This window comes from Myxocyprinus asiaticus, chromosome 35 (genome assembly GCF_019703515.2).
Source record: "Myxocyprinus asiaticus isolate MX2 ecotype Aquarium Trade chromosome 35, UBuf_Myxa_2, whole genome shotgun sequence".
NCBI lineage: Eukaryota > Metazoa > Chordata > Actinopteri > Cypriniformes > Catostomidae > Myxocyprinus > Myxocyprinus asiaticus.
In genome coordinates, this window is record NC_059378.1 from 14254970 (window position 1) to 14281895 (window position 26926).

Sequence of the window (26926 nt, forward strand, 5' to 3'; positions counted from 1 at the left end):
CTCTTGACAATACCCCATAGATTCTCTATGGGGTTCAGGTCTGGTGAGTTTGCTGGCCAGTCAAGCACACCAACACCATGGTCATTTAACCAACTTTTGGTGCTTTTGGCAGTGTGGGCAGGTGCCAAATCCTGCTGGAAAATGAAATCAGCATCTTTAAAAAGCTGGTCAGCAGAAGGAAGCATGAAGTGCTCCAAAATGTCTTGGTAAACGGGTGCAGTGACTTTGGTTTTCAAAAAACACAATGGACCAACACCAGCAGATGACATTGCACCCCAAATCATCACAGACTGTGGAAACTTAACACTGGACTTCAAGCAACTTGGGCTATGAGCTTCTCCACCATTCCTCCAGACTCTAGGACCTTGGTTTCCAAATGAAATACAAAACTTGCTCTCATCTGAAAAGAGGACTTTGGAACACTGAGCAACAGTCCAGTTCTTCTTCTCCTTAGCCCAGGTAAGACGCCTCTGACATTGTCTGTGGTTCAGGAGTGGCTTAACAAGAGGAATACGACAACTGTAGCCAAATTCCTTGACATGTCTGTGTGTGTTGGCTCTTGATGCCTTGACCCCAGCCTCAGTCCATTCCTTGTGAAGTTCACCCAAATTCTTGAATCGATTTTGCTTGACAATCATAAGGCTGCGGTTCTCTCGGTTGGTTGTGCGTCTTTTTCTTCCACACTTTTTCCTTCCACTCAACTTTCTGTTAACATGCTTGGATACAGCACTCTGTGAACAGCCAGCTTCTTTGACATTGAATGTTTGTGGCTTACCCTCCTTGTGAAGGGTGTCAATGATTGACTTCTGGACAACTGTCAGATCAGCAGCCTTCCCCATGATTGTGTAGCCTAGTGAACCAAACTGAGAGACCATTTTGAAGGCTCAGGAAACCTTTGCAGGTGTTTTGAGTTGATTAGCTGATTGGCATGTCACCATATTCTAATTTTTTGAGATAGTGAATTGGTGGGTTTTTGTTAAATGTGAGCCAAAATCATCACAATTAAAAGAACCAAAGACTTAAACTACTTCAGTCTGTGTGCATTGAATTTATTTAATACACGAGTTTCACAATTTGAGTTGAATTACTGAAATAAATGAACTTTTCCACGACATTCTAATTTATTGAGATGCACCTGTATTCCATTAATTTACATCACAAGCTTAATACACTGCTGGTTATGACCAGTTTAGTCAGCAAATCTAAACTGGGTTTATTGCTTTTTATCACTTAATTCACCCAATAATATCTCCTTTAACATCAATATTTATCAGGGTAGGTTTATTTTTGAAAGTCATTTTCTGTATAGCCACATACCTTAAAGTTTTGGCTACAAAAAAGCTACAGAACATTTTCACTGATATTGCCCAGGCAAAAAGTTAATTGAACACATGCTGACCTTTGTGATAAATTACCCTAATAAAAAGTAAAACAATTATGAGCCACAAAATGATTCATGAAAAACAAAAAATGGAAAAGGTAGCATACAATAATATTAAAACATTATTTTGGCAAACAAATAATGTAAATAGTAAATTGCGTGGACTTGGCTTTCATGAAGTATATTTTTGTCCAAAGACAAAAATATATAACATCGTGTGACTCCTCACACACATGTGTGGACATTTTATTTTGGCTTTGCTATATGCAATGTATAATTTAAATTCATTTAAACCAACTAGTCTCAGTTAAGAAGACTCTGTGCTAACAGTGAAGGGTTAAACTTTCGACACATGGACTCATGTGACCAATCAATATGGTGCCGACCACAGGAGTTTGTCTTTGGGGTGTAGATTTGGCTTGAACATTGGGGGGTTGCAGTGTGAAGAATTTACATGATTCCATTGATTCTAGTATAAATATTGGGGGGATTGTACTTGCTTGTTTTGATTATTTGGGGGGTTACCTCCCCACATCCCCCCCGGAATCTACGTCCCTGTATACAATTATAAAAATTTGAGCGATTTATCGTGAAATGCCACGCTGCTAAACACAATGTACACTAATGTTTACTTTAGGACATTTTTCATTAGAAATCCTTTATTTACTATAAATTATTACATTGAGAATCAGAGTAGATTCAGAATTTATAATGGATTATTTTATTTTAACATGGTTGGCAGTGATTGGATGATGCTAGCCATTACTTTGAATCAGAATTAATTATGCTAATTTCTGATGTTCTGTCTGTAATGTCTCAAAAACATGAATAAACAACACTCCACGAAACATAACAAACAATTTGATAAAAAAAAATCTGACTTTCTAAAGCTTGGTATTATTTAAAATGTTACCACATATGTTGCAATAAAGAAAACTATTTCGGAAAACTATTTGCTCTAGAATTATTTTATTTTTTTGGCATGTTTATAATGTGCTACTAGTTACAAATCAAAAATGTAAATGAAAAACAGCAGAAACGCTCAGGTCTCAGGAGGTTAAAATAGGGCTGTCTATTTAATGCATTCATTTAGTGTGATTAATTATATGAAAAAATAAGTGCGAAAAAAATTAACACAATCATTCCCCCCTAAATTATGTAATAAGCCTTGATGTTTTTGAGTTCTGCAGTCAGCAGGGGGCAGGCTCAGCTTTGGCTCCTTGGGCTGTACAGGTAATGCGCTTCACAACAGAATGCAGGGAACTTGGGATAAACATTTCTGACGCATGTGTACATATTACACAGACAAATATTTTAAATCGTGCAGACAGAGTGTGTCCTGTGAGAGACTGACAAACTCAAATGAAAATGGATTACAGTTTAGAGTAGGCCAAAAATAGGCCTAAATATATGTAAAAAATGACAAAGATATGGAAATAAAACAAACAATATATTCTAAAGCCATTTTTTGTGTAGTCTAAGCAATGCTTTAATTGTCAGCCACAATAATGATATATTTTAGTTATCTGAATATTGTGTTTGTTATAAATAATTTATAAGTATTTAAATTATTATGTATATAATAATTTTATTTGGGGGCCTTTCTCAGAAAATCCATTTCTATGACAAGTGGTTGCTTTTTTACAATGAGAGTGTACGGGAGTAATGAGATTTTGAGTAGTTTTAAGCAGGATTTTATCGAAATGATCCAAAAAATGTTTTTAAATGTTGTTGCTTGGTCACTTGTAATAGTGACACGAGGTACCCAGAGAGGACACACGCAGTGTTTTTTCTTTTTTTTTTTATCTTGAAATAAATATTGAGAAGAGCATGCTTTGGATTAAAATGTCATTCCTCATTCCCAAATAAACGTATAACATCACCTACATTTCCTAAATTAAAATTAAAGCTCATAACTTAACATTAATTAATTTAGGTATTGATTCAGGTCTTAGTAAAGGTGATAGTAAATAAGCATCAAAATGAGTATGTCATGAGATAAGCAGTTCTGTTCACTTACACTAATGTTATGAGGTTTGTAATTGCTATCAAATGACACTTTTCTCTTTTCAAGTGACTGTGATAATCGTTTGCCTCAATTCTGATACACAGTCTGCACAGTTTTCAATCAAATTACTGTATAATTTAATTTATTTTACAAAAACATCAGATAAATATACGGTACAATGTCACTCTTCATTCCAGCCCACTTAAGAAGCAACCGTGACCAAGAGGGGCGGAGCTTAGCGAAGGGTCAATTGACAGCCCTAATTTAAACCTATTGGTAAAATTCTGCCTTCATAATATAGTTGACCCTTGCCTTAATGTATGCCAGTGTGATTTGAGTATGTTTGCTTTACTCAGAAGCAATAACAAAAATATGAGGATACTGAAAATTTACTTTGGAGGGTGGAATTCACAAAAATTATTCTAATTAAGGAGGGTTTTGAACTTGATGTTTGAAACCAACAAACTAAAACTCTACTCGAAAAAAACTTAACTCATGTTTGTAAATGGACTTTTGACTCCAAATCTCATTACTGAGAGATAGCCCTTGTAACAACTTCCCCATGTGACAGTCTCCCCTATGTCATGCACAACCAACCATATATTTTGACTGTTGTGCCAACTTAAAGCTGAAATTACTTTATGCAGTGAAAGATGTCGAAAAAACCCATGGTGACTTTCTTGACACACAGTAAGTCATATGTTGGATTCGTGAGCTGGAATGCCTGCTGTTTAATAAATAGGTCATTGGGGTCAGGTGAGCTTCTGTGCAGCTCTTTGGGAATTTCCTTAAGGAGACAAATGCACTGTTAGCCTGTGGAGAGCGATGCTGAATTAATACACTGCATTAATGTGTGTCAAAGGCAGAATCTGTAGCTAAGCTGATAGTGTTGTAAATTAGGTCATTTCAAGCTTTGTGGTGCTGAGACGGTGTGCTGGGTAATCTAATAGATGGGTATAAATGGATTTAGATTGATACTGGGGAGTTTTCGGTCTCTGGCGAATAAACCACGATGTGAGGTGTTTTATCTAGCTGTGATGTGCGCAAACACACATTCACACACACTTATAAAGACGAAGGCATCATCAACCCTATTGTTTACCAGTCCTATTAATCTCAGGTACAGCAAAGTGCACACTTGTTTGTGAACTGCATGTGCACATGATTGTGAAATTTGTGAATCTTTACACTGTATGTAGGTCTGAATAATAAGGTGTATGTGTGTTTAAGCTGGAGGCTGTATTTAGTCGCATCTTGTGTAGTAGATTTAGTTATGACTTGTGACTATCCTTACAAAAGACTTTCTGCACAAGCAAAATTCATCTAAATCTCCTGGTAAGGTGAACTCTGCAAACCTGGGAAGATAAGTAACATTACCTTTATTTTCAAATGGCAGGGCTCAACAATAGTGTGCAGTAGTCTTATTCTGAAAGTAAAAAACTCATTAAAGTTTTCCATATAGGTGAATAAAGTAGTGCCCTTGTAAAGCCTTCACATAAACACCTTTGGAAAAATATAGGATAAGCAATCCGCTTGGGAGAGGTAGTGCAGATTTGACAATTTTTTTGACTGCTAAAACACATTTCATGAAACTATTCACCATTTTCTTGAAACTATAAATGCAATATCAAAGCTACACACCAATTTGTAAACATTGCTCATCATAAAAGATGTTCATCAGTTCTGCAGAAATACTGTATTTTACAGTAAAACAAGTACTGTCAGGTTAGATAAAGTAGACGTCCATTTTCACAAATGATCAGAGCAAGTGTCATGAACATTGTGATTCAGTACATGTAAATTATGAGCGCTACAGCTGAAATTTCACATGGTCCATTAATATTCTTGACACAACGTAACGCTTCCTAGCCCCAATCAGCTGCAGTCTTTCCACTGTGTGCAGTAGTGATGTTTTGTTCATAAACAAATCGGACTTTTAGAACAAATCTTTTAAGTGAATGAATCATTCTTGTTCACCTCCATACACTGACTCATATTTCTCGTTTACTGTCGTCTCTCTCTTTAGAAGCCAATGAACTCTGGTTTGATACACGAAGCCACTTTGTTGTCTTTTCATGACTGTAAAAACTGACTATAGCGTGAGCCAACAGCATTCGAGTGCAGGCTGTAAAGGAGCATATCACTGGTTTGACCCAGTGAATGAATACTCCCCATTTCACTGAACGAGCGAGGATCAGGATCTTATGACCGACTGAAGGAGAGAAGGAGGTATATCGTTCGTTTACTTTGGTAATCTCGTTCAACAAGAAGAGAAAGTGGCTGGATGAATTATGAGTTAAAGTGATTGATGACATTACAATGGCATCAGGACATAATTGAATCACTTATTATTATTTTTAGGCTAATATTGTTGTCTTTTTGTGTAGTCATGCATAGCAGTTCACAAAATTATAGGATATGCTTTGTTGTTATTTGTGGGGAAAATGCTTCTGATGCTTACAATTCTTTTAGTAGATTTGTAGAGATACACAAATTTAAATAAATTTAGAATGTGAACGACTTGGTGCTTTATCAATGGTTTAATGACTCACTCAAAACATAAAAGTTGTTCATTTGTTGCCACCTATCAGTTAAGGTGTTATTTACAAAAGTTGTCACTGAACAAATCAGTGAACAAATATGAATGACAGACAGAGAAACATTATCTAAATGTAATTCACTCCACTTAATAGATGTGACATTTATTGTAGTAATAGGTTTTTGTGGTGTTTACTATAACTTGAAACTATGGAAGTTGTAAAAATGATTGACTTATTTTCTATAATGTTTGTTAGTAAATAGAGAACAAAAAGAAATTACTAGGCCAGAAGAAACATTCTACCAATAAATAGACAGTTACAATAATATACGGTTTGTCTGTATTCTTCAAGCGATTTCAGTTATTTTTATAACTATATAAATGTTTATTATAGAAAATGACAATATTCTGAATGAATAGTAGCTGGCTAGCTTAAATTATGCGAAAGCACAGTTTAAAAAACAAAACACCATCTATGCAACAGAGTGGAATACATTAAATGAGCACATCTTATAGTGTCATTGGGGGCTGAGCCCCTCTAAGATTCAAATTCTAGAATCGCTGCTGGTTTATATTATCTGTTTGTATTTATGTTTAATAAAAATTGTGCAAGTAATTTTCTGCATTGAGGCATTTCATTATTTGACATTTATTACTACAGCTAAAGTATGTGGGCTTTTGGAGCCCTTCAGGTGTCGAAATCTCCCAGTAAATAAACACACACATGACAAGGTGAACATGAGTAACCCATCTATATTGATTCTAAGGTCGTTTTAAGCTGTTCCTCAACCGACGTGCAGCTACGGGTCCGGCGTTGCAGCTCCGCTGCTGAACAAAATCCTAGGGAAAACGCCGTTGTAGCTACCTGTTTTCTTATCTGAAGGCTTATGTAAATGAAAGATGTAACCGTAAAACGACTTGTTGCCCAGCATTGTTGTACCATGCACAAGTACAGTCAACCAGAATACTGTAGAGCAAATATCATCAGGGACAACTGTTCTTCTGCCCCTTCATCTTCCTCTTCCCCTCTGTCTCTGTCTGCTGTCTCTCTGCCTTCCATATCTTCAAACAACGTTAGAAACCTTTTTCCAAAGCACATAATCACCTGTGGCCCTTTTTTATTCATCCTGAAATTTTAAATGGTGTGTCAAAATTGATTCAAAAATACCTTGTGTGCATGTACACTGCAGTCCAACCCGTAGAAAGACCAGCATTGCTGATGTTGTGTTTTGGGTGCTGGTGACCCCACCAGGATTTTAAACTAGCTTATCCATCTCCATCAGAAAGACCAAGCTGGTCAACCAGCTTCACCAGCTAGGTTTGCTGGTGAAAAGCATGGCTATGCTGGTCCAACAGCACAAAATCAACACTGCGACATAAACAAGCCTAGACCAGCGTGGGAACGGCATATTGGTTAAGCTGTTCTTTTCAGCAGGGAAAACAACCCTTTCCCACAAATCCCACCTAACTTCTTTAGTCAGCAGAATTGGACAGATCTCCTTAATATCTCTTTTTTTTCTCCTAGACTGCAATGAGATATGTAAAAGGGAGAGCAAATGGAGACTTTTGCTCAAGTCTTTTGCTTTTCTGGTTTTTTACCTGAGAAGAAGAGTGATCTCACATGTGTCTCTAGTAAAGTTTCAGAATCTCAACAGTGTCACAAACTAGATACCAAAGTATGCAATCAAAAGTCAAAGATTTCAATATGAACTCAATCATTAAGTTCTTGAAAGACCAAATTATCTGAGCCATGCTATTCACATTAATAGTATAGCTCTATACTCTTACTGTGTCTCAACAATTGTCTTAAAGTATGTCTGTTTTTATTTCTCCTAAGGAAACTGTGATCAAATTGATACTTAATTGAAAGATATGTCAGAACATCATGTAATGTATGCATTACAATCAGAATTTGCAACTGGATTAAATTTATTTTTGAAAAAAGAAAAAAAAAATTGCATTGCCACATAACCATCATTTTGATAATTGTGGCAGTTTGTGTGTGTGTGTGTGCAAGAGAAAATTTGTATGATTTAGAACACTAATGATTACCACATGCTGTGTTTGTCCACCAGGCCCACTACTACATGCCACAAACCCCAGTGCCAACAATTAACACAAACAAGAAGAGAGACATCTTCAAGATGTCTGACATTCTGTTCCTATTCCATCTTGCTCTCTGGCTTTTCCCTCTCGCCAGTTTTTTCCAATCTGTCTTTCTCTCTCTCTCTCTCGCTCTCTCTCTCTTTTCCCTTCCACCCTCCCTCTCACTCTCACTTCCTGCAGTTTCCTCAGCTGCCACATGATGTCAGGCACATTTCAAACACAGCCTGTTCACACCACAGAAATCGGAAAGCGTGGTAGAATGGCAGTTAGCATGAAACATGGGGGTCTGCTACCACAGCCTGGAAGATTTGTCTGATTGGCCAGTTATGATGACGCTTACTTTCCTGTGATGTCAACGGTTGGAAAGAGCATTTTATATTATCTTGTTTTATCATATTATTTACTACAGTATATGCTATGTATAGTTAATTTAATGCTTATAAAACTTTATCAATGCAAGCCGTTGTCATCCAGACTACTGCTGATATGAACATGTATGGTCACATGGTACATGTTACTTTTCTCACTGCTGGCAGTGATGGATTGGATGGACCAATCTCAGTCGTATGTGGTTAAAGGATAGGGCATTATATTGATTCATTTTCTAGAGGTTGCAGGGGCAGATGTTCATTTGTATCTCTGGTATCTATCTTTGGAATTAATAGATTTCAGTCATGACAACTCTCGGAATGATTGGTGCTGGGGAGAAGGGGGGCTTAAAGGAACATTCTTGCAGCGTGCTACAGTGAAACTGGCTTATCTGCAAAACTGAGCAAATTAAATGTTAGAGAGTGAGAAAGAACTCAAGTTGATGAGAACTTTATTGGAACATCTGTACACCTACTTATTCATGTGATTATCTAACCAGCCAATCATGTGGCAGCAGTGTAATACATAAAATCATGCAAATACTGGTCAGGAGCTTCAGTTAATGTTCACATCAACCATCAGAATGGGGAAAAAATGTGACCGCAGTGATTTCGACCGTGACATGATTGTTGGTGCCAGTCAGGCTGGTTTGAGTATTTCTGTAACTGCTGGTTTCCTGGGATTTTCATGCCCAAGAATTTTCTGAGTTTACTTAGAATGGTGGCAAAAACAAAAAACATCCAGTGAGCAGCAGTTCTGCGGACAGAAACACCTTGTTGATGAGAGAGGTCAATGGAGAATGGCCAGGGCAGCATTTCCCAAAAGCATCGCAAGCTTAAGTTGATCGTCGAGACCATTGGCACCATTGGTTTTTGTGATCAACTTAGGCTTACGATGTTTTTGGGAAATGCTGCCCAGACTGGTTCGAGCTGACAGAAAGGCTACGGTAACTCAGATAACCACTCTGTACAATTGTAATGAGCAGAATAGCATCTCAGAATGTACAACATGTCGAACCTTGAGGCAGAACAGCAGAGGACCACATTGGGCACTTTATTAGGACCATGGTGTTCCTAATAAAGTGCTCATTGAGTGTATATACAATCTTCCAACAAAGAAGTAAAACTGCATAGACATATACAAAAACACACAAACCCCCCAACAATGCAGATCTATTGCCAAGAATTGTGTACTGCTGCTGCTCCGAAGAACCATGTGTACTGGATACTGTATGTTAGCTAATTGTGCCTGGCCAGCTTGGCTGCATGGCGTGACGCTAATGCACTAAATATCTATGTGTGCCTAAGTCTGCTTAGCCAAATGGCTTAAACAATTTGTGGCCTGACTCATAATGTGTATTTCGACTAAGAAAGCCCAGAGTTTATTTAACAAGTGACTTAGCCTAGCTATGTGTGGACTTATTTATGCTAATGATCTGAGATAGCGATGTGTGCCAGGCCAGATTTGGCTTAAGCTTACCTTGTTAAAAACACACTTCTATGTGTCATGGACAAAAGCAGACCTAACCGTGCAAGCTGGTAGAAGAACCACCTAAGCAACATAGCATTTTTAGAGGAAACCCTCGCAGCGTGCTGCAATGAAACCGGCTTATCTGTAAAACTTAGCAATTTAAATGTTAGACAATGAGAGAGACTTAAAGTTTATTGGCTAACAGATTACAAGTTTAAGTACCCTGTCAGCTCACACCATGCTAGCCAATTGGCTTAACACACCATTGTCTAACAGATAACAGGTTTAAAGAAACTATCATACTTTTTCCTGTACAGATGTCCCCAATAACACAAAATAATGTCTCAAATTTGAATGTGGCCAAATTTACTTGAGGAAGACCCCCTTGTTTTCATATGGCACTGTTATTAGCTGACAGCATTTCCCGCCAAAATTCCTCTATCCTGGATAGTCTCTCAAATCTATAGCAATAAAACTGTCTAGATCCAACTAGGAGCTATACTGAAAATCAAAGCTTAAATTAGTGCCCTTCATGACCTCATTCATGGCTTTACTTGACTGAAAATAGAAGGACTATCAGAAAAAAAGGATGTATCTTGTATTTGTCCCTGCCACTTCAGCACTAAAGGCAAGCAAAATCCTTCAGAGTCCGTGGGCTTTGGCCAAACTCTATCCAGTTAAATGCCTAAACTGTAGAGGCAGAGATTTGGTGAGGAAAAGCTGAAAAGAGGTTCAGACAAAGGTGTCCACAACTGCAAACTTAAAGCCATTTAACTCCTGAAAAGCTTTAGCAGCTCAGCCGGCCTTTTTCCTGCAGGAATTTTCAAACCCTCACACTGTTAACCCTTACTGTAGTTTACAGGGTAAATAACTGCAAAATGGCCAGTAAATTACTATAATATCATTATACACTATTTAACTGTGATATTACATTATCGCGAATAAACCCTGTGTATACAACTTAATAAAATATCTTACTAACCTTTTCTGTGGAAATTTGTATTACATTTTTGAACTTCGTTGCCATGACCTCGATTTTTCCTTTTTTCTAAAGTAATTATTTTTTCCTTTATTAAAAGAAATTATTTTTTTGTGGTAATCAACATTATACAACAAATGGTTTTGAATGAGCTTAATTTGTACTGAACCCAGAATATTCCTTTAAGTTTATCTTCCCTTTATTTGCCTTTAGACTATCACAACAGCTTTGTTTTTTGAGGAAAAATACACACCTATTGTTGCACGAATGTATGTACTTTCTCGTGACATGCTCATACACTCAAACTGACCAATTATTAACCTTTTTAAGGTTGTCATTTCACCTAACAAGGGCCACATTAATGATAATTATGCACCCACAGATTCTCTGAACCACTCAAAGGGCCACAGGAATCACACACTTTAAATGTGTGCCTCAAACACACAGAGAGAGAGAGAGAGACAGACACACACACAGCTGTTATGTCACAGCCCAGTGCGACTTCTAATTTTGTTGATTTATGCATGGCATCTTTTGTCTATAGTCTTCCTACTCTCATTAAAACCAAGTCAACAAACATAACCCAACACAAACACTCACACGCAGCTCTGGATGAACCCCCTGCTTTCATGTTCTCCCTGTGTAAGGCGCTAACATGTGATGCTTGAGAGGATTTGCGTGTGTCCTTTTGCATAATTCCCTTTAAAGCTCATTTTCACTGTGTATATCCTCTCTCTTCCTATTGTTGGGGACAATGGGCTTATGATCAGCTCTCTTATGGGTGCACTCATCTCAATGAGCCTCATTTGAACAGGGTATTGATTGGCTTAGAAGTGGATTTGGAGTGAACTATCTCAATGCATGTTTGGAGGTGAGATGGGTGTGTATGGACTGCTTAATTTAATAATAGAATAGCAAGGGTGTTTTTCGTGGGTTACTTTAGAAGAAAAAGACCCCAAAATATTTTACAACAGAATACAGCAATTGACCAATCAAAATTAAGGATTCCAGAAAGCAATTTAACAAGGTTAGATCAGAAGCACTTCTAAGAAAGAATAAATGAGCACATGACTGAGCAACACTTTCTGTCTTCTCTTTCCTGTGCTGTAACACATCAGTGTGGCAGAAAAAGGTAGTTTTTTTTTAACACTACCTTTCTACTGAAAAGTTGTTAGCACATGTTCATATAATCTCTGCTTCAGCAAGTGTTCATTTTGGAGTCATAAAGATTAATTTTATTTTAGTTTACATTTTTTCTGTATGAGAGCATTTTCAGAGTGGCCGTGACCACACTACTGTACACTTCGTGCTCTAGTCACTTCCATTTAAATGCATCTGAACGCAGGACACCGGAAACACAAGCTCATGAAAAGAAATTTTGCATTCCACTGTGGACGAAAGGTCAAGTATGTGGTGGTGTACTCTGACCTACGCATTCGGATGACGAGAAGAAGTGTGACCAATAGAAGATTGAAATGTCTTACACTGACCTCTTGGCTCAATACAAATAATACATATTTTAAAGTTGTATGTTTTAATTGTTGCAGGTGAGTAGATGGTGACAAACAATGGTGAATAGGAGATGCTCTGAAAATTTATAATGTTGAGAGTAATCCACCCTCTTATTCCACCCCCCTCCCTCTAGCTTCCATCGTGCTACAGAAGTGGTGGTGCCAAATGCACCCGTGTTTGGATGGCGAGGAGTGTAAAGTTCTTCCAGATCTCACTGGTTGGTCCTGCAGCACTGGTAACAAAGTCAAAACTACCAAGGTGAGTGGGCCGGTTCCCCAAAGAATAGTTTGATAAAATTTAACAACCATTCTAATAACACTGATTAAAGCCTGTTAAAAGCCTGAAGTATTTGTATGTAACATTCTGATGCTAAGAGACACAGGTTGGCACAGAAAGTGTTTACTGCTTGTGGTGAACAACAAGATAGGGGCATCTGAGAACCTTTTTGTTCATTTAAAAGATCCCTTTAAACAGACTTTTCAAAAGAGATACTGTATATGCCATTAAAATACTCCCTACAAGTATTCTCAGAAGGGCTTTCTTTGAGGAACCCTTCTCCCCAGGCCTTTTTTTCAGGCAAACCATTCTTCAAAGAGGCGTTTTGTTGAGGCCTTACTTGGATAAGAGGGTTCTCTGAAGTCCCTGAGCGTACCAGAAGTGGTACAGTATGTTCTAAAACCTATTTTCATTCACAGGGTGAAGTACAATTTAAATTTAAAATATACCTGTTCAAATGTTATCCATTTACAGACACATTATAGCAGTGGCGAAGCAACCATTATGCTTTTGGGAACTAATTTTAGCATAGACTTTTTGGGAGATAATGAGGGATTCTCCAGCCAGAACACCCTAGCAATGTCTAGCAATCAGCTAAAAAAACCATAGAAACGCCTAGCAGCTAGGGCTGGGCGATATATCGAATATTAATGATATAATCGTGATTATTTTGCTGATGATATAAAATTCAGCAATATTGTGTGTATCGCGATGATTTTAATTGACTTTTTATTTGGCCATTTAGTTTTATAAGCATCAGACCAGATAAACACGGCCTGTGTGCTTCAGAACGTGCACTGTTCTGTGTATGCCCGGGGCTAATGGGCTCGAGTTTTTAGCGCTTTTAGAGCAGTTCACATACTACATTGTGAAAGAAAAGTACTACAGGTTTAAGCATTTGCAATTCCAAACATTAGTAACCACTACAAGTTATTACACAAATCTACAAAGGTGGCACAGTATAACAGAACAGGAGGAGATAAAAGCGTTTCACTAGATGCAAAACATTGTAAACTACACACAACACTTTCTGTGTCAAGTGAAAGTGAGGTGTCAAAATAAAAGCTCCACCTTATTCATTCAAAGTAAAAAAATATATGAAGGTAAATAATGCTTTTTATTAAGCTACTATGTATCATTGTATATAAAATATAAATGTGCTTATCAATGAAAATAATTAGATCTCTTTATCCCTTGTGTTAATTAAGTATTCGACTATTGATATTTAGAATATCGTCAATTGGCTGAAAAATAGTGAGATATTATTTATTAAGCCATATCTCCCAGCCCTTCTAGCAACTAGCCAAAAACAAAAACCCTAGCAATGCCTAGTAACCAGCCAGAGCACCCTAGCAACCTCTGGAAACCTGCCGAAAAACCTTAGGTTGTCATTCCTACACCCCAGTACTATAGGCAGACACACACAAAGAGACCCCGTAAAGAACGAGAAAAGCTTGAAGATAAATAAACATTTCAGAGGGACTCCATAGAGGTAGTCAGAAGCTCAGAAGACAAATCCCTGAAGACTTTAGTCTAATAGAGAGAACTTTCAAAGACCAAAGGAAAATTTTCAAAAGCCAAGCCTAGACAAACATGCAGAGACAACATTGTTAGTCCATCCCTTCTGAAAAGGGACTAGTTACCAGCATATGTTTTTATGTTTTGGATGCTGGTCTGTTGGTGTTCCTACCAGACTTCTTAACTAGCTTAAAGAGTTAAAGACACACTTTTTGTGAACCCGATCACCTTGAATATCTCAATTTATGGTTGAAATCCCCAAGAGGGCTATATTCAGGTTAAAAATACAAATGAATTTAAGGGATGGTGAGATTAAGTCGGGATTCTCCCATACAAAGAGAAAGAATCTTCAGTGGTTAGGGGTTTGTTAAACAAAAAACAATAAAAACACATGAATATAACTTCATGTGGGTGACAGATTAGATTTGAGCAGAGATGCTCCTTTTTATGAAAGCTGGGGTGACTGCTGTTTCTCTGTGCAGGTGTGATTTACAGTTGAAGTATTAAAGAAAAAACAGTGGCGGAGAACACACAACTGCCATAAGAATAATTGCTCTGAGTTATAAAGTAACAGCAGAACATCTGTTGTGTTCATTAAAATGCATTATGGCTATGAGGTCCTCTAAGGCTTTCAAATTAAGAGTCCTAATTAAATTGGCAAGAGGGAGAGACAAGAAATGAATGACGGCTCTGGGTCTTTCATTTGAGATAAATGACTCTGTTCATTATTCAGTGCATGATTGGCTGTACCAAGTGTCAGGGATAGACCCCACCTTCTTCAAGAGCCAATGGGCTGCATTGCGGCACAGACAGTAGACGGGAGGGTGTGTCTTACTCCGGTGAGCATTAATTCTGTATTTAATAGCAGCAAAATTGGAACAGTTACCACCAGGCTTCAATGCACACGTCACAGGAGATTGTGGCGATGAGCCAGGATTCGCGTTGTGCTCTCTCTTTCTGTCTCTTTCAATCTGCCTTCTTATCTCTTTACATCCTCCCCCTTTACGATCCTCTTATTCAGTATCTTATGGGTTTATTACCCTTCTCCACTGTCTGCATTTGGTAGTGTCCCTTTCCAACTCTAAATCATTTAAGTGTGCCCAGCTCAAATCATCCATTTGTGAGACTAATATACCTCTCTGTCTGAGATTTGTCGTAGCATAGGCAAAACCACTTTATCTAAAAGCAGAAGCTTTGCAGCTCTAGTGATTGTATCGTACTGTATGTCCCTTAATCTACCTCTCAATCTTTTCATAGGTCACACGATAGCAAGAATATGGCTGCAGACTCCTCACCAACACACAAAAGGAACAGGAGACTTGTTTAAGATACTGACATTACGGAGGATTCAGTACATATGATAGATGGACACCTATTGTAGACTATAAATGACTGCATTGCTTTGACAGAAGATATGAGGATGTACTTGATCTGAAGAATGTCTGTATATACCTGTGGTGCGATGCTCAGTGCGACTGCAGATGCTGGACACCACAGGTGCTCACGTGAGACTGCATCTGTCAGCTCAAAGAGGCTTTTTGGATTTTTGCTGGCTCTGGCTGTTCTTGTGTGTGTATGAAGAACAAAGTTCCTTTGGACAGTTTGGACATGGCTGGGAGCTTGTGTGGTTGTGTATGTGCACGTAGGTGCATGGTAAAGGAATAGTTCACTCATGCCATTTCAGACTTGTATGACTTTATCTCTTCTGTTAAACACCAAAGGAGAATTTTAGAGGCTGTTAAGCTTCGAAAAGGACAACAAAGCACCATTAAAGCATCATGAAAATAGTCCACATAACTTGTGTGCAATATTCCAAGTCTTCTAAAGCTTTGTGTGAAGAACAGACTGAAATTTAAATTGTTATTCACTGAAAATCATGCTTAACAGGTTGGACATTCGCTATTAATAACTCCTTTTATGTTCCTCAGAAGAAAGAAAGTCATACAGGACATGTGGGTAAGTAAATTATTTTTAGTTGAGCTATTCCTTTAAAGGGATAGTTCACCCCAAAATGAAAAATCTCTCATCATTTACTCACCCACATGCCATCCCAGATGTGTATGACTTTCTTTCTTCTGCAGAACACAAACAAAGATTTTTATAAGAATATTTCAGCTCTGTAGATCTATACAATAGAGGTGAATGGTGACCAGACCTTTCGCTTAAAAATAAACCATGACTCCAGTGATTTTCTAGTACCAAATTAGCAGTTTAGCATTATTAATCAAGGATAAGGTGTTGGAGAGATGGCTGCTGGAAATGGGGCCTGTCTAGATTTGATAAAAAATTACTTTTTTCAAATAGAGATGGTGCTGTTTTTTACATCAGTAATGTTCTGACTTTACTTTGTGATCAGTTGAATGCCACTTTGGTGAATTAAAGTACCAATTTCCTTCCGAAACAGAAAAATCTGTACATTATTCCAAACTTTTGGCCGCTAGTGTGTATTAAACCACAGGATTCGTATAGATAACTTTTATGCTGCCTTTTGGGGATTTTTGGAGCTTAAAAGTTCTGGTCACCATACACTTGCATTGAAAGGACCTACAGAGTAGAACTATTCTTCTAAAAATCTTTATTTGTGTTCAGCAGAAGAAAGAAAGTCATACACATCTGGGATGGCATGAAAGTGAGTAAAAGATTGGAGAATTTTAATTTTTGGGTGAACCAACCCTTTAATAGAACACTGACAATAGTTTAACAATGTTTATCTGCCACACAAACTTTATATTCATCAGTAAGGAGTCTATTGCTCTGAATGTGTGGTTCACAAATTGTTGTCAATTTGCTCCTCTGGGTCAAGTCATAACCATAAAAATGTTTCCTTAAAGTAATTTTGCAGTTCTAACTAGGATCTCTGAATAGGATCATAACCACAAAAGTAAAATTAATGTAGGAATTTTTTAACTAGATAAGATCATTTGGAGACATTTTCGGTTTTTTTACTCATTACTTTGGTGTAAGATGCCGTTAAAAAGAGAGAAACATTTATAAAGCTTTTTTCCAAAAATACAGAAGTAGAAATGCAGTCTCTAAGTGATTTAGTCATCAGTAAAACACTGGTAAATTGTTGTAAAAATACAGCTCCTCCTTGCTGTAAATTGCTATGTAATGTGAGCTTTACAGATGCAAGCCTTAAAACTTTTAAAACTGAAAGCTGGTGTTACTCTGTAAAAAGACCATAAACCACTTAAACAGGGCCCTGTCTTGTTTTTAACTTTGTTTTCTGATTTAAGATAACTGTGAAGCTTTCCAAGGACACTTTTTTTGCTGAACATATTTAAAGATGAGGTCCAATGTGAAGAGACATACTCGTGCCCAACACTGCAGTGTAATAAAGTTTGAAACAGAATCATTTCCACCATTCATCAATGCAAGGTTTTCTATTCTGCCTCTACAGACTCTAACCTAACCAGTACTCTAATTGTCCCTTTATTCACTCTTTCTGAGCTTTACCTTTTCCAGTGCGGAATGTGTTTGATTGAGCTTGCAGAAAGGATGGTACCCATTGTCTGTTTATCTCTAAATGTCTCTCTCAGGGCTGCAGTGGCTTGTGAAGTGTTGAATGAGGTTTTCTCTCTATAAGACAACCCTGTATCGCAGGCCTGCCCTGTGCCTGCCCAGACATCTTCCAGGCTTCAAAGCCCCTTCAGACACCAAACGTCTGCTTTGTGAGCTGTGATGAATGAATCAGAACCACTGTGATTCCAGTGTTGAACCTTGGGAGATGGGGTCTAGTACCATCTCGAATTCTCATTACTGAAGCCCAGGATACAGCCAGACCTCTCCCGGGATGGTCCAAGTGTATTTTTAGGTCCTTTGCCATCGAAAGACTCAACATTCTGTTTTCTTTTACAAGCGGTCAACCACACATTGAGTGCACATTTGATGAGAACCATGAGCATTCTGTTTTCTCTATTTCTCTGCAGTATTAGTCAGCAGGTCAGTGTTTACCTTAATGAAAATGACTCAACATACACAATTTCGCATTAATCATTCATTGCTGTTTCTGGTAAAAGGATGCATTGACGGAGAGTGTGTAAAAGAAGAAAATGTCTGTGGACCTGACATGATATGAATGAGAAAAACAAGCATGCATATCTCCATTACCACATTCATGCTGCTTGCATTGACATAAATGGTGCAAAAACATTCATGCTACTCACGTGTAGTTTCTGTGGGCAACACTTGATAAATTTCTAAGCTTATAATTGGCTTTGTTTAAATGTTTAAATATGTTTGGCGTTTACAGGTTACAGGCTATTATACTGTACAAAACTTATGACACGAAGGCACAACACAATATAGTTTATGGACACGATCACATGGGAAGTTGACATGTTGATACAAATATTCCAGTACCCTGACATCAGGCCCATTCTGTCAAGTTACTGACAAGTGGCATCTCCCATTAGACATTTTTGCATCAGTTCAAGTGTGTTTACCTTCTCCTGTGGCACAACCAACAGCGTGTTTCGTCAGCAGCGTGGGATATCCGGATTCTTGTCCTGCATTTAATCCAGGAAGTAATCTTGTGCTCATAATCAGTGACAAGCGTGATTTGAAAATTTAATTTTCCCTCTAAGAATAAATTTTTACTTCTGTGATGGTTATATTTAGGGTTGAGGTTTTGGAGGTAGTGTTAATAAAATTTGCATTCCTCTTTCCTGTATTACATAATTTACAGCTAAAAACAACTCGCTTTTGGCACCCCTCTGTGGACATCTCACCTGGAAACTGGAGTTCACATGTGCCCTTATGTTCACAAACACTTCCTGCTTCAAATTTAGTTAAGCACAGACCTATGAGTTAAGCTCATGAAATGTCAACCTACTGTTTTCAAATTCACTGTGAGTTTAGTCTGTAGTGGCAGAACTTATCGACTACATCTTATCTACAGATCCATCTCTGTGAAAAAGACTTTGATGTTTTGTGATGTTCTCCTGGGATGTAGAAAGCCACTAAATCCTGATGCAGAAATAGAATGAATACTCTTTAATTGTCCACCTTTGTCGCTAGAGGGCGCCGTGTTCTGAGGATGGACCTGATACACTGGCCTACCCAACATCACTTTTGGCTTAAAAATCAATATTTGAAGACAATTTCTTAATTCTTTCCTAGTGACTGAAACCTGCCTCTGCATAGCTGGCCTGTCTAGGAAAGAAGAAAAATTAGAAAGAGAATATACAATAGGTCATGTAATATTTAGAGGGACGACAGCAGAATGAGTTGTAAGCATTGAAAGGGCCGTTCCAGTGGTATTGGAAAAACATTCACATAAAAATATTAAATAAAACTGCTTTGACTATACACAGCCCAAGGTGATACTCTTAACAACCTGGGAGAAGAAGTGCCATGCCTGTGGGCAAATGTTCGACCAACATCTTCGATTAGTGGATCAATGTTCTTCTCTGCCAGGCAGCTTGAATCTCGGGACCAGCCTCTCATGAAAATAAAGCAAGAGAGAGAGTAAGCAAAGCCACTGAGTGTTAGATTGCAGACAGATTTTATAAGAGACTTTACTTTTTTTGCTCAAATCTCTTTGTGTCCCAAGAGCCCACTTAAACATTGGCTCACTCCATGGGGTGGCACGTACCCAGCATTCTCCTCTGCGATGAAAAGACTAAAAACCTAAAGCAAAGATAAACATAAGCATCCTATTTCCACTGAGCTGTTTAAATTATATTCTGTGCAAATGTTTACGGGGTGTGTTTTTGTTGAAAGCGAATAGAATCCTTCATATAAACAATTGATTATATGTGCTATGGGGGAATTGTTGTAAACACCAGGGCTGGGGGATGTTTATTACACAACTGAGCATGCATACACTGAATTGTCCTCAAAATCTGATGCTTTAAATTTGAGTGACATTCTCTTCACATTCCGTTTTCAAGAATTCTCCATTGGCACCACTGTCACAATACCATTTGTCAAAGTGCTACAACGCATAAATAATCTATGATATAAAATGCTGAGATTGAATAATTTATGGATACTAGACTGTGAAATAATTAAAAGTATGTAAAAAATGAAATCTCATCAAATCTTTGAATTAGAGTTATGGCTGCTTGGTTTGACAGCTGAAATGACAAGCTACATTCCACTCATAAAATACCATTGCTGTTTTGGGCATTTGGTATGAGACCAGCAACTTGTACTTTAACACGTTTTTCAGGTCGCCCACGCTCTGAAGCGTTCTTTGTTTACATTTGTTCAAAGTCACTCTACAGTTTTAATGTAAAGAACGTAATTAATCTTGACAAACTATATATCATTAAAAAGTTCTAAGCCTCGGGCATTGATTTAAGACCACTGTTTTACAGTAGAAATGTTACTGCCAAATTATTTATTAATTTATGTCATTATGTCAAAATATCCAAGTGAACGTTATAAAAATGAAACCGTTGTTATGAAACACGTACCTATTGAATGATGTAAAAGTCCTGCTGTTTTGTCAGTTAAAAACATCCAACTGAACATTTACTCCAAAGGTGTGCACATTTAGAGAAATATTGATTTATTCTCATATTTACTTAGTGAAGAAATAGAATTTATGTCCATTTTCCACTAAATTATGCGATGTGATGCGCTGACACGCTGTAATACTCTCATATGGTGATTTCCAGTCCTCCAGGAAGCTAGAGGCGCACAAGTTCATTTCTCATTCTAAATATCTTCAAGCAAAGAAGACTTGTTATGACATCATGCCTACCTCAGTGCCCACATAACAAGGCACTCCCTCATATCATGCCATAGGCTGGGTCGTGTCTAGAAGGGATCCCTCTTTCGTCAACTTCTCACACATGTGCACTCTGTTAAGTGCAGTCCAAGTAGGCCTATGTGTAACTACGTTCATCAGTTAACTATGTTTATCAAAAGAACAACATATAAAGTTAAAGATCAGTTCAAGATGGCTAGCAAATAACAACGGTATGCTCATGAACGGCTTTTAATTTTAAACAACATAAGTGTTAATTATACAGGATTAAGAAGATAACAACATGTATGCCGTAGTGATGTACTTGAGGAATCGAGAATGGGCAGCGAGCGCTCCTCGTTGCTGCGAGTTCCGCAGCTCGTGCCCTTTTCTAGTTGAATCCCATAGAAAAATACAAACAAATGTGTCCCCACTCAAGATATACATCTACTGAGGTGTGGATGCAATCTTAGTTAATTAAAATATAAAGTTGCCTATGGGCGTATTAGAACACTAAGCCTTTTATGCACAAGGTGAAAATGTTACCACTAGACCCCCCAGTCAGACTCATACTTCCATCCGTCTCATGGATTCGGATGTATGTCATTACTTAAGTTGCGTGAGTGCCCACTACTGGCGGAACCCGTGCAATGGGTTTAAATGGAACACCCTAAAGGCGGACATACATGGTGCGATTTTCGACTGACATGCGAGTTCCCAACCGATTCTTTTTAGTCAGGAGAGATTACGTGGAAATCGTGGGAGCTCATGTGGTCACAGCTCGCATTGTGTGAGAGGAATTACAAGCGGAGCCGAGTGGCTTATGAGCAGCTCACAACCTCACGATAATTTGTAAACATGTTTAAAATATTCAGGCCGATTTGGCAATCTACCTGAATTTGACCAATCAAGAGAAGGTGTGACAACTCACACAATCAATGTAAACTGAGTGTTCATGAAGCTTTTAAACATTTGGAGAAAGTGGTCATGTTAAAACTGTTTTAAAATTCCAGTTGTAAAATTCCAAATTGTTTTAAATTAAATCCAAGTATAACCGACAGAAACGGTGTGTGAATTTTCCGCACTTTCTTTTTAATCTTGTACATTTTGTGCACTTTATTATCATGCAGTAACTGGCAGCAATGCACTGACATTATGATTGATGTATGCAGTCATAGAATCAAACAGCCTCACTTTGAAATCTCAATCTGTCAAATGTTGGACAGCATTTTTAATAAGAATCCTTTTTTTTTCAGCAGATGAGTTTTCAGCTAATGCAGTCCCCATGCCAGTCTTTTTTTTTTTTATTATTTCTAAATCGCAAGCTACGAGGAGTTAAAGCAATGTCCTCCTCTGGCTTTATGTTTTATAATGATAAATAGCATGAAAATTTGTGCGATTGCTACGGAATTCACCAGGTCGTAAAGTCGTGTCGTGCACGATTGCACCTGTACGATTTTCATATAAACTGACTCATAACGTGTGCAGGGGCTCACGACCTCCTGAGTGTCATAACTCGCACCATTTACGCCCGGCCTAAGCACTTGATCACTTGGAGCATGTTGAAGGCTGACGTAAATTTGTGGAATTATTTAGTGATTTTTGCAGCTGAGAAGACAAAGTTTTCTGAGAATGATGCAATCACAGCTTCAGGTAAAATGTAGTTGTAGTTTAGAGGCTTATGTATAAATCTAGTCTGTTAAGAAAAAAAAATTTTTTATTGGAATTTATTGTTAGAAAGGATTAATCAAGTTTTTACAAAAACTAAAATAGTAACATTACAATGAAAATATGGGCTATGGTTGTGTAAAAAAACAGTCTACAGCTACAAGTATCATGCTGTTAAATCTCAGTATAACTTTTCTAAACTTAATTGACCTAACTTCCATCATACATTAGAGTTGTGTGTAGGTGGGGTAGTTAAAAAATGCATCGATTCTGATTTCTGAAAGTGTGAAACAACTGTTTGAGCCATCTTTCTGTTAAGGAAAATTTGGTAAAAAACAAATTTGGGCAAAAAACTGGCCCATCCATTTTTATTGAGGCCCACCCAAAAGTAATTTCCTGGCTACGCCCTTGGTTGAGGGTCTGTCAACAGAAACGTAACTAAGTGGAACGGACTTCAAAAATGGCGGCGGGTATTCCCCCGAGGGCAAGTGCTTAGGGAAGTTAGCGAGTGTATGTTTAAAGTGAAGTGGAACGCAGCCATAGTAGGATAAATTAAGTATAAGCATAAAACTAATGAGTAGGGCCGGACTGGGACATAATTTCATGCCGGGAGTCTCACACTCATCCAGGCCACCCAATAAACTCACAACAAATTTTAAATCCACAGCTGATGTTGAGGATAATGATTTTACAGTAGACCGCATGTAACATTCCAAATTAGGTTTAAAGACATAATGAATATTTTTAGTGCATTTGTTCATTTTAGATAATGTTAATTTATACATATTGTTCATTGTTAGTTCATGTTTGTTCTTAATGATGATACATTATCAATTTTAATATTAAACTATTAGTATGTGTAGAGATTAACATAAACCAAGATTACAAATGCTGTAAAAGTATTGTTCATTTTTCATGTTAATTCATCGTGTAATGTTAATGGATACACAATCTTATTTCAACGTGTTACAAAATACATTTAATGAAAATCAATAAAACAATGCCTCTATGTATAGATTAAGATGTAACAATTATCATGCACCAACTTTTGTTCACTGAATAGTAAATACCTGTCCTTTTTGTTCTCTTTCTCTGATTCATCTTGTCTTCACTGATGATTGAAATCTCATTACGAAAGGAAGGATTTCTTTATTTGTTTTAAATATCACTTTATGATGGATAAAACATAGTGCTTTTTATTTTTTTTTAGCCATTAGAATATTTAATTATTCATTATTCTTCATTTTATTCTGTATGATGTGAAAGCAGGGGCAGACTGGGACTAAAATGTTGCCCTGGATATTCTGGCCCAGAGCGGCCCACGAAATATGGCCCGCAACACACCACACCATAACACACCGACTCGTTGATAAGATTTTCCGGCTCAATTTCAAATTTTTGTGTTGAAAAAAAGACATTTCTATTGACTGCTAGTCATGACAACGGGCCCCACAGTAGACACTCACAGTAGCTGCGCTCTGTCCATGCACTGACGAATGAATTCACCTTCTTGAATGAGCGGGGTTTTCCGTGCTTTTATTTGAACCGCTCATGCAATGTTATGACCCATTTTAGGGGTGGCCCAGATTAGTGATGGGAAGATCGGGTCATTTTACTGACCTGAATCTTTGAGTCTCGTTCAGCAAAATGAACGAATCTTTATTCAACTTATTTCATTCATATTGTTCATTTCAGCAGAGTGAAATTAAAATGTTACATTTTCAATAGCCAAATCCCCCCCTTCACGTATACTTATGCAAACTTCGATTATAGTCCCAATAAGGAAAAATTGATAATGCAGCCAAGTACAAATTATGAGAAACAGAAAAATTAGTTCACCTCTGGAATCTTCTTGTCCAAGTCGTTCGTTCTTTTGTCACTGCATAGCGTATACGGCTGTCACATGACAAAAGAACGAACGACTCGGACCAGAAGACTCGAGAGGTGAACTAATCATTTCTGTTTCCTGTGTGAGCAATGCATAGCGTATATGGCTGTCACATAACAAAAGAACAAACGACTCGGACCAGAAGACTCGAGAGGTGAACTAATCATTTCTGTTTCCTGTGTGAGCAATGCATGGCGTATATGGCTGTCACGTGACAAACGAACGAATGACTCAGACCAGAAGACTCGAAAGGTAAACTAATAATTTCTATTTCCTGTGTGAGCAATGCATAGCATATACGGCTGTCACGTGACAAAAGAACGAACGACTCGGACCAGAAGACTCGAAAGGTAAACTCATCATTTCTATTTCCTGTGTGAGCAATGCATAGCATATACGGCTGTCACGTGACAAAAGAACGAACGACTCGGACCAGAAGACTCGAGAGGTGAACTAATAATTTCTGTTTCTTGTACAGCGCCTATGTGGTTTTCATGTAACGGTTGTGCAATGCACATGCGCGGCCAACACAAAATGAACGAATCACTCTCTGAGACTACTCGTTCTTCTGAGTCACATAAAAGATACATTCAAACGACCCATCACTAGCCCAGATTAGTCATGAGAACATTTCCATTATTTGATAGTCTGACCATTTATAGGCCTACTTAACTTTAGCCAACAGTATTTTTAAGATTCACTATTGTGCTGTACATTGTTTGTAGTTGGTAGATTTTCATTTTAAGGAAAATATAAAAATGGTCCATTCAGACTTTTACATTTTCAAATATTTTTCTCAGGGGATACACCTGAACCCCCCCCAAAATATATTTCCTTAATAGTCACAAGGCCTCCTATGCCCCTTGAGTATCTAAAAATATTCAAACACAAATACTGGACTGTTGTCATTCAACTTCAAAATGAACAGTTGATTTTATCTTTTAATATTTATAACAAAATGCTCTCGATTGATGAACTCATTTAAATATTTGAATGTTTAGGTGGAGGATCCCCCAAACCCCACTACTCTGACTTTGTTTCTGGAGCCCTAATGTCCTAATCTTTGCCCAGTTTTAAAGAGACTGTTTTAACTTTGATGTTTTTTTTTCTTCTTTTAAAAAGTACTATTACTGCCAACTTGGAAATTTACAATTAGGCCTACCATTTAAAAAAATTTAGCATTCCTTATGCCATTTCATAGCTATACTGACTACTAGCTTAAGTTATTGTCCGGACCTTTGCTGGGAAGGAAATCTAGAGACCGGACCTCTTGGAACTTTAATTGAATACCCCTGCACTAGATGATGTGTATTTTGTCCTGTTTACCATTCAGCATTTGCTACATGCGATCATAATCATAAGACGTGGGGTGTTTCTCAATTCTAAGAATGCAGAGAATGGACTTGTGTTCTTAAGAAGACCAGTCTTGCCAAGCTACCTTGGAAAAACGAACTCGGAAGGACAGGAGGACATAGAACGCATCTATTGTGCTGCGATCTTCCTGTTGCGCAGTTAACTGTCACAGCACATTTGAATCCAGTGAGACAACTACTGGCATTATCACACCAGTGAAAGTATTAATATCATCGCACCAGTGAGGTTTTGCAGGACTAGTGACACATTAAAAGAATAAAGTCTGTAAACACTTGTTTTCTCAATGTTTATTACTGTATTAAAATCTACCCCCCTAAAATGGTAAATCTCTTTTGTCTGCCACCGTAGTACCGAGTTCTTGCCCACAAGTCACCATCTGATGCATCCTCAATTTCAAGGACACATCTGGATAATTTCCTGCATCCTCTGTACTTGCTTTCTTGAGGACTGGGATCAACCTCGGCAGTGGATGATGACATAGAACAAGTCCACGAGAACGAAAGAACACAAAAGAACGCACATTGAGAACAGCCATGGTCTTGGACAATGTTTCATATAACTTAGATATAATAAAGAGTTTTAAAGTTATCATCCTCAAATTTTAAAATGTAAAGTTGTCATCCTCAAATTCTTTTTAAAAAGAAATTTTAAACTTATGGCTTTAGCTCCATTGTGTTTCTATGCCCATAGAATTTCAGTATCATATATTATTTTATATAAATATGTAATGGAAATAATTTGTCAATAACTTTATAAAATTCTATTCTATTCAATTCTAACTATTTTTCATCATGAACTTGAATCATGTAATATAAAGGAGTGATGAACTTCAGCCCTTGAATTTTGAGTTGGAATTTTTGGCTTGTGGTCAAACAAGGGGGCACAGGTTAACAGGTTAAAGTCACATTGGAAGAGTCACTCCAAAGTTAACTGACATTGCAAGTACTGTTTGAGTTAAAATATTTAAAGTTCTTCATATTATACACTCACTGACAATATTTTTAGGAACACCTGTACACCTACTTATTCATGTGATTATCTAATCAGCCAATTGTGTGGCAGCAGTGCAATGAATATAATTTATGTTAATGTTCACAACGACCACCAGAATTGGGGAAAAAATGTGATTAAGTTATTTTGA

The 26926-nt window shown here is 37.6% G+C and overlaps 1 protein-coding gene across 1 annotated transcript in view; it reads left to right on the forward strand.

Annotated features, from left to right (window-relative positions):
* Positions 1 to 15938, forward strand: part of LOC127426293 (chemokine-like protein TAFA-4) — a 63032-nt gene extending 47094 nt beyond the window's left edge. The window contains exons 5-6 of the mRNA XM_051673012.1: positions 12498 to 12622; positions 15416 to 15938. Coding sequence (XP_051528972.1) covers positions 12498 to 12622; positions 15416 to 15427 — 137 coding nt within the window. The 3' untranslated portion in view covers positions 15428 to 15938. The remainder of the gene's footprint in view (positions 1 to 12497; positions 12623 to 15415) is intronic.
* The last annotated feature ends 10988 nt before the right edge of the window (positions 15939 to 26926 follow it).